Source organism: Heterodontus francisci, chromosome 16 (assembly GCF_036365525.1).
Source record: "Heterodontus francisci isolate sHetFra1 chromosome 16, sHetFra1.hap1, whole genome shotgun sequence".
Lineage (NCBI taxonomy): Eukaryota > Metazoa > Chordata > Chondrichthyes > Heterodontiformes > Heterodontidae > Heterodontus > Heterodontus francisci.
In genome coordinates, this window is record NC_090386.1 from 96,955,992 (window position 1) to 96,975,232 (window position 19,241).

At 45.0% G+C, this 19,241-nt stretch overlaps 1 protein-coding gene across 1 annotated transcript in view; it reads right to left on the reverse strand.

The window, feature by feature from the left end:
* Positions 1-19,241, reverse strand: part of LOC137378389 (potassium voltage-gated channel subfamily KQT member 2) — a 165,875-nt gene that overhangs the window by 16,204 nt on the left and 130,430 nt on the right. The window contains exons 11-13 of the mRNA XM_068048673.1: positions 9,437-9,654; positions 8,324-8,432; positions 6,597-6,728 (exon numbers count right to left, since the gene is read on the reverse strand). Coding sequence (XP_067904774.1) covers positions 6,597-6,728; positions 8,324-8,432; positions 9,437-9,654 — 459 coding nt within the window. The remainder of the gene's footprint in view (positions 1-6,596; positions 6,729-8,323; positions 8,433-9,436; positions 9,655-19,241) is intronic.

Genomic DNA, 19,241 nt, shown 5'->3' on the forward strand with positions numbered 1-19,241 from the left:
TAAAGAGGCACCGGAGAAGGTGCAGAAAAGATTTACAAGGATGATCCCAGAACTGAGAGGTTATACCGATCAGGAAATATTGAACAGGCTTGGATTCTTATCTCGAAAATAGAGAAGGCTGAGGCGTGGCCGAATCGAGGTCATTAAATTTATGAAAGGTTTTGATATGGTAGACGTAGAAAAGATGTTTCCACTTGTGGGGGAGACCAGAAATAGTGGCCATCAATATAAGATAGTGACTCCCGGATGGTATGTTGCCTCCCGGGTGCCAGGGTCAGGGATGTCTCGGATTGAGTCTACGGGATTCTTAAGGGGGAGCAGCCAGAGGTCGTGGTACACATCGGTACCAATGACATAGCTAGGAAAAGGGATGAGGACCTGAAAAGCGGATATAGGGAGTTAGGTTGGAAGCTAAAAGGCAGGACGAGCAGAGTAGTAATCTCAGGATTGATACCGGTGCCACGTGCTAGTGAGGCTAGAAAGAGAGAGCGAGTGCAGCTGAACACGTGGCTACAGAGCTGGTGTAGGAGGGAGGGCTTCAGATATGTGGATCATTGGGATACCTTCTGGGGAAGGTGGGACCTACACAAGAAGGACGGGTTGCATCTGAACTGGAGGGGCACCAATATCCTGGGCGGGAGGTTTGCTAGAGCTCTTCGGGAGGGTTTAAACTAGTTTGGCAGGGGGATGGGAACCAGAGCTATGGATCAGTGGATGGGGTAGCTGTTGAACAGGCAGATACTGAGTGCAGAGAGTCTGTGAGGAAGGTTAGACAATTGACACGACAAAGTTGCAGCCAGTATGATGGGTTGAAGTGTGTCTATTTTAACGCAAGAAGTGTCAGAAATAAGGGTGATGAACTTAGAGCATGGATCAGTACTTGGAGCTACGATGTTGTGGCCATTACGGAGACTTGGATATCACAGGGGCAGGAATGGATGTTGGATGTTCCGGGGTTTAGATGTTTCAAAAGGAATAGGGAGGGAGGTAAAAGAGGTGGGGGAGTGACATTGCTAATCAGGGATAGTATCACAGCTGCAGAAAGGGAGGTCGTCGAGGAGGGTTTGTCTACTGAGTCATTATGGGTGGAAGTCAGAAACAGGAAAGGAGCAGTCACTTTATTGGGAGTTTTCTATAGACCCCCCAATAGCAACAGAGACACGGAGGAACAGTTTGGGAGGCAGATTTTGGAAAGGTGCAGAAGTAACAGGGTTGTTGTCATGGGTGACTTCAACTTCCCTAATATTGATTGGAACCTCCTTAGTGCAAATAGTTTGGATGGAACAGTTTTTGTCAGGTGTGTCCAGGAGGTTTCCTGACTCAATATGTAAATAGGCCGACTAGAGGGGAGGCTATGTTGGATTTGGTGCTTGGCAACGAACCAGGCCAGGTGGCAGATCTCTCGGTGGGAGAGCATTTCGGTGATAGTGATCACAACTCCCTGACCTTTACTATAGTCATGGAGAGGGACAGGAGCAGACGGGATGGGAAAATATTTAATTGGGGAGGGGAAATTACAATGCTATTAGGCAGGAACTGGGGAGCATAAATTGGGAACAGATGTTCTCAGGGAAATGCACGATAGAAATGTGGAGGTTGTTTAGGGAGCACTTGCTGCGACTGCTGGATAGGTTTGTCCCGATGAGGCAAGGAAGAGATGGTAGGGTGAAGGAACCTTGGATGACAAGAGATGTGGAACAGCTAGTCAAGAGGAAGAAGGAAGCTTACTTAAGGTTGAGGAAGCAAGGATCAGACAGGGCTCTAGAGGGTTACAAGGTAGCCAGGAAGGAACTGAAGAAAGGACTGAGGAGAGCTAGAAGGGGACATGAAAAAATCTTGGCGGGTAGGATTAAGGAAAATCCCAAGGCGTTCTACACTTATGTGAGGAACAAGAGGATGGCCAGAGTGAGAATAGGGCCGATCAGGGATAGTGGAGGGAACTTGTGCCTGGAGTCGAAGGAGGTAGGGGAGGTGCTAAATGAATACTTTGCTTCAGTATTCACTAGTGAGAGGGACCTGGACGTTTGTGAGGACAGCGTGAAACAGGCTGATATGCTCGAACAGGTTGAGGTTAAGAAGGAGGATGTGCTGGAAATACTGAATGATATGAGGACAGATAAGTCCCCGGGGCCAGACGGGATATACCCAAGGATATTACAGGAAGCGAGGGAAGCGATTGCCGCACCTTTGGCGATGATCTTTGCATCCTCACTGTCCACTGGAGTAGTACTGGATGATGGAGGGTGGCAAATGTTATTCCCTTGTTCAAGTAAGGGAATAGGGATAACCCTGGGAATTATAGACCAGTCAGTCTTACGTCGGTAGTGGGCAAATTATTGGAGAGGATTCTGAGAGACAGGATTTATGATTATTTGGAAAAGCATAGTTTTATTAGAGACAGTCAGCATGGCTTTGTGAGGGGCAGGTCATGCCTCACAAGCCTTATTGAATTCTCTGAAGATGTGATAAAACACGTTGATGAAGGAAGAGCAGTGGAAGTGGTGTATATGGGTTTTAGCAAGGCGTTTGATAAGGTTCCCCATGGTAGGCTCATTCAGAAAGTAAGGAGCATGGGATACAGGGAAATTTGGCTGTCTGGATACAGAATTGGCTGGCCCATAGAAGACAGAGGGTGGTAGTAGATGGAAAGTATTCAGCCTGGAGCTCGGTGACCAGTGGTGTTCCGCAGGGATCTGTTTTGGGACCTCTGCTCTTTGTGATTTTTATAAATGACTTGGATGAGGAAGTGGAAGGCTGGGTTAGTAAGTTTGCCGATGACACAAGGGTTGCTGGAGTTGTGGATAGTGTGGAAGGCTGTTGTAGGTTGCAACGGGACATTGACAGGATGCAGAGCTGGGCTGAGAAGTGGCAGATGGAGTTCAACCTGGAAAAGTGTGAAGTGATTCATTTTGGAAGGATGAATTTGAATGCAGAATACAGGCTTAAAGACAGGATTCTTGGTAGTGTGGAGGAACAGAGGGATTTTGGGGTCCATGTCCATAGATCGCTCAAAGTTGACCACCCAAGTTGATAGGGTTGTTAAGAAGGCGTATGGTGTGTTGGCTTTCATTAACAGGGGGATTGAGTTTAAGAGCCGCGAGGTTATGCTGCAGCTCTATAAGGCCCTGGTTCGACCACACTTGGAATATTGTGTTCAGTTCTGGTCGCCTCATTATAGGAAGGATGTGGAAGCTTTAGAGAGGGCGCAGAGGAGATTCACTAGGATACTGCCTGGACTGGAGGGCATGTCTTATAAAGAAAGATTGAGGGAGCTAGGGCTTTTCTCATTGGAGCAAAGAAGGATGAGAGGTGACTTGATAGAGGGGTACAAGATGATGAGAGGCATAGATAGAGTGGATAGTCAGAGACTTTTTCCCAGGGTGGAAAGGGCTATCACCAGGGGCATAATTTTAAGGTGATTGGAGGAAGGTTTTGGGGAGATGTCAGAGGTAGGTTCTTTACACAGAGAGTGGTGGGTGCGTGGAATGCACTGCCAGCGGTGGTCGTAGAAGCAGATACATTAGGGACATTTAAGCGACTCTTGGATAGGTACATGGATGATAGTAGTATGAAGGGTATGTAGGTAGTTTGATCCTAGAGTAGGTTAAAGGTTCGGCACAACATCGTGGGCCGCAGGGCCTGTACTGTTCTATGTTCTGTAATAAACCCAATTGGGAATTCAGGAGAAACTTCTTTACCGAGAGAGTGGTGAGAATGTGGAACTCGCCACCACAGGGAGTGGTTGAGGAGAATAGTATTGATGCATTTTAGGGGAAGCTGGATAAAGGCATGAGGGAGAAAGGAGTAGAAGGATATGTTGATGGGGTGAGATGAAAAAGACTGGGAGGAGGCACAGGAGCATAAATACCAGCATTGGCTGGTTAGGCCGAATGGCCTGTTTTCGTGCTGTCAATTCAATGCACATTTCCTTATAAGGTTTAGGGGGCTGGAGAGGTTTAACAATTCTCTTTGATCTGGTGAGTGGGGGTGGGGTGGTGTTTTGACTGTTGTAGTACCGCAGTCTTGCCAGGAAATGGCGCTATTGGGTACAGCCATCTCGTCTGTGCACCGGTCACTCCTTGCCCAACTCATGTGGTCCTTTCCTCCTCCCACAGACAGTGCAAATTATATTTGTCAAAGGATTTTTGATGTAAAAATGAAATAAATATGTCGAATGATGAAATGTTTATTAATCCTCAGATTGCAGGCTCATTAATACTGCAGTTGTGTTTGCTTTCGAGCTCATGGACTGTGATACTGAAACACTAATATTACCATCATAAATCTATTCAAGATCCAGGGATTGATTTATTACTGGAAAGATATATTGGCCATGGAAGGAGTGCAGTGCAGATTTAACAGAATGACACCTGGACTCCAAGGGTTAAATTACGAGGAGAGATTACACAAACTAGGGTTTTTTTCCCTCGAATTTAGAAGGTTACGGGGTAATTTGATTGAAGTTTTTGAGATTAAGGGGAATGGATGGGATTGATAGAGAGAAACTATTTCCACTGGTTTGGGAATCTGGGACTAGGGGGCAGAGTCTAAAAATTAGAGTCAGATTTTTCAGGAGTGAAATTAGGAAACACTTCTACACACAAAGGGTGGGAGAAGTTTGGAAATCTCTTCTGCAAATGGCAATCGATGCCAGATCAATTGTTAATTTTAACTCTGAGATTGATAGCTCTTTGTTAACCAAAAGGAATATTGGCTAAGGTGGGTATCTGGAGTTATGTCACAGATTAACCATGAATGGCAGAACAGGTTCGAGGGGCTGAATGGTTTCCTCCTGTTCCTACCATCCGCGTATTAACCCGAACTAAACACCTAATGCCAATTTAATTAAACCCATCTAAATTAGTCTTAAAAGTTTAAACAGTCCTGTTTGCCCTTTCCATTTCTTTCTGCTTTCCCATTTCCTTTGTATTGTTCCTCTATTTCTCTTTTGGAGAATTATTTTCCATAGCGATTTTATCTTCTAGCTCCTGTCTGACCTTGAAAATAACTTCAAACTACTGACTAATTTTAGAGATGGGTTTCCATTGGCTATAAACTGTTTAACAACACCCAACTTCAATATAGCCCCCAAAATACCTCAAAACCACCCCTTCTACCCCCCTCCCACCAACCCTGCCACTTATTATAGGATGGAAAAATAATTATTTTCAATCAGTATGTTTTGGCATAAATGTTATAATAAACATATTTCCATTGGAACTAAACAATTCTAAAAGTAAATAATCATTGTTCAAAGTTTCTAATAAATGTGCATTAGAAAGTTTTCAGGTGCTTTTGCTGTTTTTACATGTTTGGGCAGTTCATTAAACAACAGATTAACACTTTATATAATAAATACTAATAAATTACAGGATGTAAAGTGTCTAACTCATCGTGGGGAGTTAGAGTGTAATTTGAAGTTTTCCCTTCAGAATTTCCTTCTTTAGGTTCTACTGGTGCCAATTATTGAGTGGGAGGGACAACATTATTTCTTACTAAAGGTATATTAAAAATCTTAACTCAGTATACACTACCATTTTGAATTCCTATGTCCAAAATGATACTGGAATTTGTCTATGTAAACGAGTCACATTGTAATTTCAATGTCCCACCAGTGGTGGTGCTAATAGTGCATTGTGTGGTATAATGATTCAGCCATAAAACAGTGTATGATCTCACCCACCCTGAGCAACAATGATAACAACATGGGAATCACAAGACAATAAAAGATCAAGTTCCATCTAGTTCTCCTTCTACCATCCTGGTAGTCACATGATCCAATGATAATGGAGTTATTGACTGATCACAGTGATCAATCTCTATCAATGAGTCTCCAACAGACCCAGACATCAGGTGAGGAAAAACCCCAGTGGTGGAGAGCTTTGGGGACCATTGGCCCAAAGACACCTGTACCTCCTAAGCCTGTGACACTCACCACACATCATGTCTCAAGTTAAGAGAAGACTTGTATTTATATAGCACCTTTCATGACCTCAGGACGATCCAAAACATCTTACAACCAATGAGTACTTTTTAAGTGAAGTCACTGTTGTAATGTAGGAAACAGAGAAGCCAATATGCACACAGTAATCTCCCAGAAATAGCAATGTGATAATGACCAGAAAATCTGCTTTTTAATTATGCTGGTTTGGGAGTAAATATTGGCCAGGACACTGGGGAGAACTCCCCTGCTCCTCTTTGACTAGTGGCCCTGGGGCCTTTTGCCTCCACCTGAGAGGGCAGAAGGTGCCTTGGTTTAACATCTCGTCTGAAAGACGCACTTCTGACAACACAGTACTCCACCCCCATACTGCACTGGGAGCATCAGCCTGGATTTTGTGCTCAAGTCTCATATACTGTATCCCCAAAATGTTATGTCCTGAAAGAAATTAGATCAACTCTTCATATATTCCACTAAGTACTATTTGGACACAAATCTGCCTAATGTGAAATGTGATGAGTGTGTTGTGTTGGGTTGGGTAGGTCATTGTGTTTCACAAGTACTGAGGAGGAAGGAGCTGGTTGAGGGCACATGAGGGGATGGAGGAGGCAGGGGTAGGGAGTGCAGAGAGTTCAATGTAAGAGTGGGCCCTTGCCTGGACTGTAGGTTTTTTATTCTGGATAGCATGTCCAAGTGTCCTGCGGAATACTGTTCGATCACATCCATAACATCGTACGGCCGCAAACTCTCCTTGAACTTTCGCTTGGAAACGAGAAATCGCATAATGCTACGAAGAAAGTTTACAGACAGTTAGAGGTGGCAGAGAAAAAAAACAGGACAGAAAAGATAGACAGGCAGTCTGCACCTAATGGGTTGTTCCCCCTCTCTTTCCTTGAAAGCGCTGAACCTTTCTGGGGTTAAGGCCACTCTGGAGCCTCCCTGCGAGTCTCGGCAGCAGGTGATGGGGAGGGCTATTTGACTATGGGCACAATTCCGTCATTTACCCACCACTTGCCTTCCTGCACTGGGTCACTGGACAATAATCAACACCAGGACCCCTGGTTTCCCCCAATTTTCCCCCAATCTGAGCAACGCTGAGGTCATATGTTACCACTCCAAACAAAATTGACTCAAAATTTCCCTTCCTCCTCTCTCGAAGACAATCAGACCAATGTTTAACTCATCCCACCCAGTGTGAATGGGGAGCTGGTGGCTTGAAAAAGGTGGAGGGTCTCTCATCACCATGGTCATGTTGGCACACTGGCTGGCACCATCTTGGGGAAGGGGTCACAAAACTGATAAGCGGAGCCTCCGCCTGCTTCAGGCGGCAGGTCACGTGATCTGAAGTCAGATCCCGTGATGTCACATAGGGCCTTGATCGCAATTTTGGGGGTGAAGAATGGGCGAAGAGCGAGCGAAGGAGCTTATTCAAAGTAGCTGTTGAGCGTCGCTTAAAGGGACGACTTGTTGCCACTCAGAAATCTGGTAAATAGTGGGGCTCCTATAGTCCCAGCATTACGGGGAGGCAGTGACGTAGTGGCATTGTCACTGGACTGGTAATCCAGAGTCCAGGCTAACGCTCTGGGAAGATGGGTTCAAATCCCACCACAGCAGATGGTGAAATATGAATTCAATTAAGAAATCTGGAATTAAAAAATCTAGTCTATTGGTGACCATGAAACCATTGTCGATTGTTGTAAAAACCCATCTGGTTCACTAATATCCTTCAGGGAAGGAAATCTGCTGTCCTTACCTGGTCTGGCCTACATGTGACTGCAGACTCACAGCAATGTGGTTGACACTTAAAATGCCCTCTGAAATGGCCTAGCAAGCCAATCAGTTCAAGGGCAATTAGGGATGGGCAACGAATGCTGGCCTAGTCAGAGATGCCCACATCCCACAAATGAATAAAAAGAAAGCATAGGGAATACTGGCCCACTGCAAACACACTCTACAGGACAATGCTCCCCACACACTCCCAAGCTCCGACTGGCAGACACGCAGGGATTCCACTGCAAGGTGCTGCCTATTTAGCAACTGCAGTATGCCTGGAAATGTAAGTGAGGACCAGGCCTCAGAAATAGCCTGGGCCTCACGCCAGCTGACGAGTTACAAATGCCCCATCTACCACCTCGCCAGCCTCTTGGGCACCAAAAACCAGCCCCCTCACCCCAGATGTGCCTCTGCTTGCCCCACAGTATCTCACTATAGTGATTATTCCTCATGCACAAGCTTACAAGGGCCTAAACTCAAGGGGGTCTGGTCCTATCCCCAATCAACCTCCACAGGCTTTCTAGAACAGGCCTTGCTGACTGGCCTCAAGGCCCAGAACACAGCTCTCAAAGGGCCTGAAACATGGTGGAGTTTCCAGTCAAGCCTTACCACATGGCTCTGATCGAAACTTTCAGTCCTGGGGTTAAAGCGTCCGTGATGAACTCACATTGATAGCTCCTGTTGTCTGGGATATCCTCTTCAGGCAGACTGGTGTGGTCTGAAACAGAGGGAAAGCACACTGGAAATCTGCACAGCTGCAGGTCTCAATCCAAAAGATGTTTTCTTCCAGAGTCAGGCCTCTGTTCATTGATTATCCTGATGCATACTAATTACTCTACCTCTCATCAGACAGCAGCAATCTCCTCTCGGAGTCAGAAACTACATTCGAGTCTGTTCTGGCACTCAACAAAATCATGGCTGATCTTATACAGCAACCACTTTCTCACACAATCCAATAAGACCCACTCTCATCATGCTCTTTCTGCATAGTCTTGCCATCATTTTCCCTTTCAAATATTTATCCCATTCCCTTATGATTGAATCTGCTTCCACCACCTTTTCAGACAGTGCAATCCGTGTGACATCAACCCGCTGCATTAAAAAAAATCCTTTGCATCTTCCCACTGTTTGTTTTGTCAATTATCTCAAATCTGTGTCCTCTGGTTACCGACCCTCCTGCCACTGGAACAGTTCCTATTTACTCTATCAAAATCCCTCACAAACTTGGCCAGAATATCAGGGTGAACTCCCCTGCTCTTCTTCAAAATAGTGCCATGGGATCTTCTACATTCACCTCAGCAGACAGTTGGAATCTCAGTTCAATATCTCATCCGAAAGATGACACTTCTGACAGTGCAGCACTCCCTCAGTACTGACCCCCCAACAGTGCAGCACTCCCACAGTACTAACCCTCCGACGGTGCAGCACTCCCACAGTACTGACCCTCCAACAGTGCAGTGATACCTTATTACAGACCCTCTAACAATGCAGCACTCCCTCAGTACTGACCCTCCGACAGTGCAGCACTCCCTCAGTACTGCATTGGGAGTGTCAGCCTGGATTTTATGCTGACGTCTCTGGATTGAGACTATGAACCCAAAATCATCTGACCTGGAAATGAGCGTGCTACCCACCAAGTCATGGTTGACACCTGAACTGATGCTGCTTGGCAAATCAATGAAAGAAACCAGGATTGATGTGATGGTCAGCGCTTGCACGCACCCTCAGAGTTCTGCCGTGAACCTGCTCCCTTCAGACGGAAGGCATGCCTGAAGCGTGTTCTATCGGTAAAGCTCCAGCTCTTTTGCACCTTGTCCGGACTGTCCTCAATGCTGTTGTCTGCACTGGGAGATCGGCGCATGCTGCTCTGTGGTGAACCTTTTCCTTTGGCGCTGGAGCCCTTGGGACTGGAGAATCTTTCTCTCAAGCTGACCTTGCTGCTGCATAAACACACAAGCTGTTTATTAACACACATCATGCACAACGCCCCTCCCCCCAACCACCCCCTGCACCCCCCCTCCCCCATCCACCCCCAGACACAGACATCAGGATAACCGGGAACGGCTGCCCTAGTCCTAGGATTACTGGTAGCTCTGACTCACTCCAAGGCTCCACGAAAGGCAGAATACTCTCCCCTTGGATATCTGAAACTCTGTGTTATCCAGTCATCTCAACACCTTCATCCAGCGTCAACCAGAGAAAGACACTTCAGTTTACTCCCCACACTGAAACCGGCCCCCTAGCCAAACTGATAGCTCTCCCTTCCCCCCGCCATCACTCACTTACAGTCACCATCCTGACACTGAAATCTGGCTTATTGATTCTTTTGACCCTCAATAGAAAATGGACCCCACCCCCACCAAGCCCTATAATCACAGTCCTGACTCCTGACCCCCAACCCTGCCTTGCCCCGACTATCACCCACCTCGTCTATCACTGACTCTACCTCCCCACTCTGAGGTCACCCCCTCAGCGGACATTCCTTGCTGACTATCAGATGGCAGGTAAATGACACCACACAGGGTAGAAAGAGTCAAGCTGTCCTCAGCACAAGTGGTGCAATTTTCGCAAAGAGTTGGCGCGCTGGGCCACGAGATGGGGAACAGCCACCCTCTGCTTCCCGGCAGCCTGATATAAAAGTAACAAGTGTTTACCCTGCCCTGTACCCCACCGGGGAGGCCCCCTCCACTCCCAGCAAGGTCCTCGACACCCAAAATAGCAAAAAAGATAGAGGCAGAAGATGTAAGAGAGAAAGAAGCATAGAGGTCAGAGAGAGAAAAGCAGAGCGGTGATTGAGAGAAGCAGAGAGAGAAATAGAGAGGACAGAAGGGGAAGTAAAGAGGGCAGAAAGAGAGAGCTAGAGAAAAGAGAGAGAAGCTGAAAAGAATCAGAGGCAGTCAGAACAGAGAGAGATAGAGACAGAAGTGGACAGAGCGAGAAATAGGAGGAGAGAGAGAAATGGGACAGAGGGAGAAGCAGAGGAACAAAGAGAAAGAACAGAAGAAAAAATAAAGATTAGAGAAGATAAACAGAAAAACACAGAACAGCTCATGGCAAAAAACCTAAAGTGAAGAGGAATATTGGAATATTCATCCAGGGATCGGGAATGAACACAGCTCCCCACATTCTCTATAATGATAGGTTACATGAGTTCTCCAAAATGCTCTGGGCAACATCACCAGATATATAAAAAATTAAATTTGTAGCTTTTACTCGTAGAATTAATCATAATTCTAACACTGCACCAAATAAAGAACTCTGCTTCTTAAAGAGACAGGAAGTTTTACATATCAACCTTGAAACTCCAACGAATCTCCAAACGGACTGTTCCCCAATACAGAGGGCACTGTTTACATCATGTGTCCTAATCTGTACCCTCAGGGGCTCCTTGAGATGAAAACAAATCCTTGATGAGTTTGAGGGTAGTTTTATACTGCACACTTGCAGTGTCTAAGACCTGGACTCAGAGTGTCCGGGTTGGTTTAAGAAAGAGCCCCTGCGTGGGGAGGGGGATATTTAACTTTGCTTCCCTTAACAAGAAATGGCTTGATTCCTAGGAAATGGATTGGCTCCTGTTACTCAGCTATTCTCAATTATCTAGAGCATGATGGCATCATGGAACATCTCAGTCCGTAACACAAAGAAACATTGCAGAGAAGAGGCCATTCCACACATTAAACCTAGACTATATATATAATATATAAACTACATTATCACTGACTCTACCCACCCGTTTAATCACCTCCCACACCCGATATACACTCTCTATCATGGACTCCACCTCTCATTTAAGCTCACTGCTGCTGAAGATTATTAAACAAAACTCCAAAAGATACATTCATCCTCACATCTTTATTTAACCATAGTCTGCTACCCTCTAGACAACTCCACTTTGATTCTCAGCAGTCCACCCCTGTCCAGGAGTTCAGGAACTCCAATGCCCTGAGGATTATTTGACATATATATATATATATATTAGTTTATCACCAGAACCAAGAACCCTACTCCAAATCCAGCCAAGCAGACACTACTGTTATAATGTGTGCCTCAAGCCTCCGGAAGGAAAGTAAGAGAGATATCAGCACCAAAATCTATTGTTCATTTGTTACAGAGGTTTGTAGGAATGCATGGTTCCATCCTGGGAATAAATATCGGGACCAAATTTCGCACAAAAGGTGGACAGAAAGACAAGACCATGGAACCTTCTGAAGTGCAAAAACAGGCCTTGTATTCCAACAGGCATCGTCTGCGACAGCAGTTACCAGAACGGCTCTCCATAGAAACACAACATGCTGGTCTCTCCACACAGCGAGAGCCAGTGAGCATGCACACAGGCAAATCACAGAGCCAGGGAAAGGCATTTGGCGGCGGTGGGGGGGGGGTGGTCAGGCTGGAGGTGCGGTGGACAGTGGGTGAAGGGGAACAGAAGGGCAGGCACCATAGGAGACTCTTAGCAAAGGCAAGCCAAGGCAAGAATATTCAAACAGTTCAAAGTTCATGCAAAGAAATTACCATATCTTAAAGGGGAACTTTTCTCAAAGATAATACAGTAACAAATTCAATCACTGGTGTAAACACTTGATTCTAAAATTAACTTCCAAAATGAGTAGTCATCCCTCTCAATGCTGCATGTGTGACACTGACTGACACTAAAGGCAGACTCACACTGTTTCCATTGTTTAGAATTTAATGGAAATGTTTCTGTATAGTTTATGTATTTTCCCTCAGCATTCTCTCCCCTATCCATTATTACTCTTGCCTAGTTCCAATGCACTGTCCAATCCGCCTCTCAGTCCCTCTAGCGGTCAGGCCCATTCTCCAGTTGACTCAGTGTGAGAGAGCTCCTGGGAGGAACAGGGATCCTTGACTTTCATTTTCACTTTCCCTGGATAACTAGGCCACCATGACCCCTAGTGAAAGTCCAAGTTTCAGTGAGGGTCAAGGCTAGTCAACCCAACTTGACCTTTGTTGGGTGACCAGAGCTTCAGTGACCTCTAGGCACTACCTCTACACCAGATATCCGATTACAGGAATCTACTGTGCCTTTATAAAGTATAGAAAATAATACACAAACCAATCATTTAGCACATCAAGTTTCAGTAAAAGGAAACTCAACAGTTGAAGGAATGTGTTTTAAATCAGAATCAGATTTATTGGAAAGCTGAAATCCCTTGATCAAATCGCAGGATATTTCCAGTATTTGATTCATTGGGAATTGACCGTCTGGCCATGGAACGAGCCAAAGAGACCTTTAAACCAACTGGCGAGCATGCTGTCACTTCCTGCATCCAGAAGCAAAGCAACACCAATGAGGATGGGCACTCTTCAGGTACATGGTGGCACGGTGTAGCAATCTGGTGTGCTATGAATGTACAGGGCAATCTATAAGGTTCAAATCTAGCTCTGCCGTACAGCCAGGGTTATCTGATGGCCTTCCACAGAAGATGCGCATGTGAACTTAGATTTAAGATGAAGAGAAAAACGAGTTCTTTTTAAGTAGATTGACTCACTGCCCTGAACACAGAATAACTTTCTCTCCCACAGTTCAGCTGCAACGCATTCCCTCCATCAACTGGAACTTGCTCCAACTGTCATTTCAAAATCTGAGACACCATTGACCAGCGTGATTGGGTCAGTGCTATTGTTTGAAAATACAGAGGTTTTTTCCAATGCAGACACACTTGGCCAGTCAAAGGTGAATTCACTTTTTTTTTTGTCAATCAAATGCTGTCATTTGTAAACCTGAAACTCAGGTAATAAATCCACATTGGAATCTCGGATCCAAACAACAACACTACATGCAATACTAGGACACACAATCTCTCCTCAGTCTGATACATGTTGCTAACCAAAAATTGTGGTTTTGTAGTATTTTAAAATTGGCCTACACACTCTGTTTATTTCTAAACTCTCTCAGTCCTCCCCTCTCTCCTCTCTGTCTGTCTCCTTCTCTCTGAGTGGTTGTGTAATTTCTTTTAAGACTACAAAATGCGGCTGAGAAGCTTCACAAGATACTCTTGCTGCAAGTGAGAGTCACATGGCTCTGAGATACTCTGATCTCTGGTGATTGTTTGCTTGTGATTGTTTTATTAAGAGCCCACCATATTGGAATAAACCACAGCACTCAAATCTCCAGATTCCTTTCAAATTGCTTCCTCTAGAAAATCCTACAAGTCACACACCATCCTGACTTGCAAATAAATCATGGTTTCTTCACTGTCACTGGGTCAAAATCCTAGAACTCCTTCCCTAACAGCAGTGTGGGTGTACCCACACCAGATGGACTGCAGCGGTTCAAGAAGGCAGCTCACCACCACCTTCTCAAAGGCAATTAGGGATGGGCAATAAATGCTGGCCTGGCCAGCGACGCCCACATCCCATGAAAAAATAAAAAAGGGGCAGAAAATGTGTCAGGCTATGGGGAAAGAGCAAGATAGTAGAATTAATTGGATAGCTCTTTCAAAGAGCCAGCATTGGCACAATGGGCCGAATGGCCTCCTTCGGTGCTGTATGATTGTGTGATGTGTACAGTTTTGGTCTCCTTATCTAAGGAAGAATATACTTGCCATAGAGGGAGAGCAACGGATGTTCACCAGACTAATCCCTGGGATGGTGGGATTGTCTTATGAGGAGAGATTGAGGAAACTTGACTTGTATTCTCTAGAGATTCAAAGAATGAGAGTTGATCTCATTGAAACTTACAAAATTCTTACAGGGTGTGACAGGGTGGATGTGGATAGGATGTTTCCCCTCACTGGTGAGTCTAGAATAAGGGGAGAGTCTCAGAATAAGGAGCAGATAATTTAAGACTGAGATGAGGAGGAATTTCTTTGCTCAGAGGGTGGTGAATCTGTGGAATTCTCTACCCCAGAGGGCTGTGGAAGCTCAATCATTGAGCATGTTCAAGACAGAACTTGCTATATTTCTGGATACTAATGACATCAAGGGATATGGGGATAGTGGGGAAAAATGGCGTAGAGGTAGATGATCAGCCATGATCTGTTTGAATGGCGGAGCAGGTTCGACGGGCCGAATGGCCTACTCCTGCTGCTATTTCCTATGATCTAACAACAGTGGGTTGTAATAACTTTATTTCATCCATTCTTTTAACTCAGGGATTCAAGGAATTTCATACAGATGGGTTTATGTGTTTGTTCCTAATATCACACCCATCGACTTCAACCATCATGGGTTCTGCCCAGGACAAGAACAACACTACAGTGTGAATTTTTTACTATTCAGCCTCTACTCAATCTCAGAATGTGGGTGTCGCTGTTAAAGCCAGCTATATTACCCGTCCCTAATTGCCCTTGAGCAGGTGGCGATGAGCTGCTTTCTTGAACCACTGCAGTCCATGCGGTTAAGGTGCTCTCACAGGGCTGTTAGGTAGAGAGTTCCAGGATTCTGACCCAGCGGTAATGAAGGACCAGCCAATATATTGCCAACTCGGTTGGTGTGCGAGTATACCATGGTTGGGAAGGTGCGTGCGGGGAGCCCCACTTAAATTGAGGAGCCTAGAATGAAGTGACATAGATGTAAGAACAGAAAATAGATTTAGGACAGAGAACAGTAGAAATATTTTTGCACAGCAGATGGTGAGGCTGTGGTATATGCAATACTGGACTTGGAGACTGAAGCAAAGGTATAGGACTTTCAGAATTGCTGGATGAAAAAGACCAGGTCTATCTAGTTTGCCTCCGACCTTCCTGGTTGAGGCATAATACAACGATTAAGAATCGGTTGGCTAAATGGATTAAGCAAATGTTGGCAATGGGACATGGGAACTAGGACAAGCCAGGATTCATTCTACTGCTTGCGTGATGGATAAACACCGCCATGGACTGAATGATCTGTTTCTGCATTGCAGTTCTGTCACTTGCTGAAATGGCCTTCAGCCTGTTATTCACTGAACATTAGTTGGAGCTGTGGAAGACTCAAAAACTGCCTGTCACCAAATAAAACATAAATCCACCATATACCACTGGAAGCAGAAATTAATGCTCTCAGTCACCTCCTCACATACATGAGGAGAAAACCCCAGTACTCCAACGTTGCCAATGGGATTAGCTACACTTATCTAAAAAGAATAATTAAATTATTTGCAAAATTCTGGAAGAGGAGTTAATCAAGTTTGCGTGCCATGAAAGTGCCTCTTATCTTTAACGTTATTCATTTTTACAAAACAGTAAAAAAATGTCAAATTAACTATATATTTCAGAAAACACTAGAAATTCTCAGCAGGTCAGGCAGTGTCCATGGAGAAACAGAGATCTTCCCAGTTTTCACAAAAGGTCACTGACCTGAAACGTTAACTCTGTTTCTCTCTCCACAGATGCTGCCAAACCCGCTGAGTATTTACAGCATTTTCTGTTTTTAATTTAGATTTCCAGCATCCACAGTATTTTACTTTTGTAACTATTTATTGCTGTGTTGCCAAAGCAGATATTATTAATTAAATACTATTATTATTCTCTAATAATGGAAATGTTCCTTCCAAAAATTGTTAGACTGGAGAGAGAGGATAAATAAAGGAGAGACTGATTTCTGATTTGTTGCAGGATGCACAAAATGAGCAGATCTGACAGAGAGAGATAAACATACAGGAAGGGAGGGAACGAAGGAGGGAGTGAGCCAGGGAGGGAGGGAGCAAGAGAGGGAGGGAGCGAGCGAGCGAGCAAGAGGACAAGAAAACCAGCCGTGCGGTGCCAGGGATCAGTCTACCAAAGGGAGAGTTTCACACGGATACCTAGGATCTCCTGAGCAGCACATTCCACACATGGAATCACGACGCGATTTGTGTTTACTGAAAACAAGGGGAAAATGGGAATTAATAACTATAATTCCCGTGATTCAGCCATGGAATCAGTAGCTCAGCATTCTCCAAACAAAGCAACTCAGCTGGAATAACCAGAACCTCCGTTTGAATTTCTCCACGATTTTGATTTTTGTCTCAGAATCTATATCAGACTGTGAATAAATACAAAGTCACCAACTGCTGTTTGTAACACTGATGGATTCCTCAGATAAACAACATCCTTTGATCTTCAAAAGTAAGCGTTGTTATGGGATACATTCAGTTCCTTCCACTCTAAGGTCAGCAGGTGACTTTTCTGCCCTGTTCATTTTATTCTGCAAATAATCCCAAGTGGAAAAGCACAGGAGCGCAAAGGCCCAGCCCATGAGTCACAAGGTTCCGGTAAGGTCCTGCCCCAAAACTTTGGCTGATTTTCTTCTCCAGTTTGTAACCTGCTGCTGTGAGTGTTGACTGTTTCATTAGGATCTTTCCCATAGGTGCTGGCCATCATGCAGTATCTCACATACATGCCCTAGACTTCACTAGGGGTGAATTCGTCCTTGGTGACCAATTTTAGTTTTCTGTCTATGCTACCAAAGACCAATTTCACCTGCCCTTCAATTCCCCACCCCGTGGCTTCCCAATGTGTCAACCTGGACAGCCACTATTGTCCAGCCACTCAATCATGAAGGGTTGCCCAATCCTGTCCTCATCCAATGCCCACATGCCTGAACTCTCAACAGGAGTGAATGGATCTTACTCACTGTCTCTCCCATGCCAGAAGCACTCAGGGTAATCTTAGCACCTGTAACACTGCCCCAGTTGAGATCAGTTAAGTCAATATCGACTGGGAGCAACTGGGCTCATTTGCCCAACCAAGTTCTGCCTTTACTGAGCCAGCAGGGAGGAAGAGGTTTGTCCTTCAGTTCGGTCACTGTGGGGCTGCTATAGTCACTGCCGTGGTTAGAGTTACCAGAGGTTTCACAAAGCTGCTTACTTCATGAAGATTACAGATTTTCCCACCTCAGCAAGTCTGCAAAAAGCAGCTCAGGCTACAGGGCACAGGGTGGTAGATCCTTTAACCTGTGATGAGGATTATATTCTGGAGATGTGAATGGCACAAAAGATAGAAAAGTGAAGGATTTAAATTTTGAATCATTCTAGTCTTGGGTAATGAAGACTTTCCATTTCAACATGCAGTGCCAGCATCAGGCATTCCCGGTTGGTTATAGCCTAGTTGGATGCAGTGTAAAAGTTCTGCTGTTCTACCCTAACAACGTGCCTCAGATGTAATCTCAGAGACACATCCCTTACTGTACCAGTGTGGCATTATCCTCCTTCCTACATTCACTAAGTTTACCAATTTAGTGACAATCTGGTGCCTTTGATTACATGTTAGACATCTGTTGAGCAGAGATGAAATACCTGTGGATAAGTACACATGAGAGGAAGTGTATTGGGACTGGAGACTGGTGATAATGTAGACACTGCCTTCTGAACCGTGCAATCTAGGTGTAAAACCTTTGCAGCCTCACAGCTCCAGCGACCCGGGTTCAATTCTGGGTACTGCCTTTGCGGAGTTTGCAAGTTCTCCCTGTGACTGCTTGGGTTTTCGCCGGGTTTCCGGTTTCCTCCCACAGCCAAAGACTTGCAGGTTGATAGGTAAATTGGCCATTATAAATTGCCCCTAGTATAGGTAGGTGGTAGGGGAATATAGAGACAGGTGGGGATGTGGTAGAAATATGGGATGAGGATTAGTAGGATTAGTATAAATGGGTGGTTGATGGTCGGCACAGACTCGGTGGGCCGAAGGGCCTGTTTCAGTGCTGTATCTCTAAATAAATAAAACAAATTTTTAAAAAAATTTACAGACAATACACACGGCATCAGCAGACATCAGGTGCCACTTGGTTGAAAAGCACCTGGGAATTGGTTGTGCATCTCTTGTGGCTGAGATTTATCCAGCTCACAGACAGTTCGTTATATTGTGTTTAGCAGGGAATTCTCCGACACACTTGTGCATGGCTGCACATAATTGAAAAGGCTCCAAAACCACTGCGGCATTTCAGTGTGACCTCCTTTTAAAATAAAGACACAAGACGCTCAGGAGAATGGGTTTTTGCACCCAATACGAACATGATCATTTTGTCCCAGTAATGGGCTGCGTAGCTGTTGCGTGTCAGACCATACTTTCATATCTTGGCCATGGGTTTGAAGCCAGACAGGGACAATGAGAAAAGAAAGACTTGCATTTATATTGTGGCTTTCACAATGTCAGGACATTCATAAACATAAGAAATAGGAGCAGGAGTAGGCCATTCGGCCCCTCAAGCCTGCTCCGCCATTCAATAATATCATGGCTGATCTGCCCCAGACCTCAACTCCTCTTTCGTGCCAGCTCCTCATAGCCCTCAACTCCCCGATATTTCAAAAATCTATCTACCTCCTTTTCAAATACTTTCAGTGATCTAGCCTCCACAACTCTCTGGGGTAGAGAATTTCAGACATTTACTGCCCTCAGAGAAGAAATTCCTTCGCAACTCAGTTTTAAATGAGTGTCCCCTTATTCTGTAACTCTGTCCACTAGTTTGAGATTCCCCCACTAGTGGAAACATCTTCTCAGCATCTACCCTGTCAAGCCCCCTCAGAATCTTGTACGTTTCAATAAGATCACCCCTCATTCTTCTAAACTCTAGTGAATAAAGGCCTAACCTGTTTAGCCATTCTTGATAA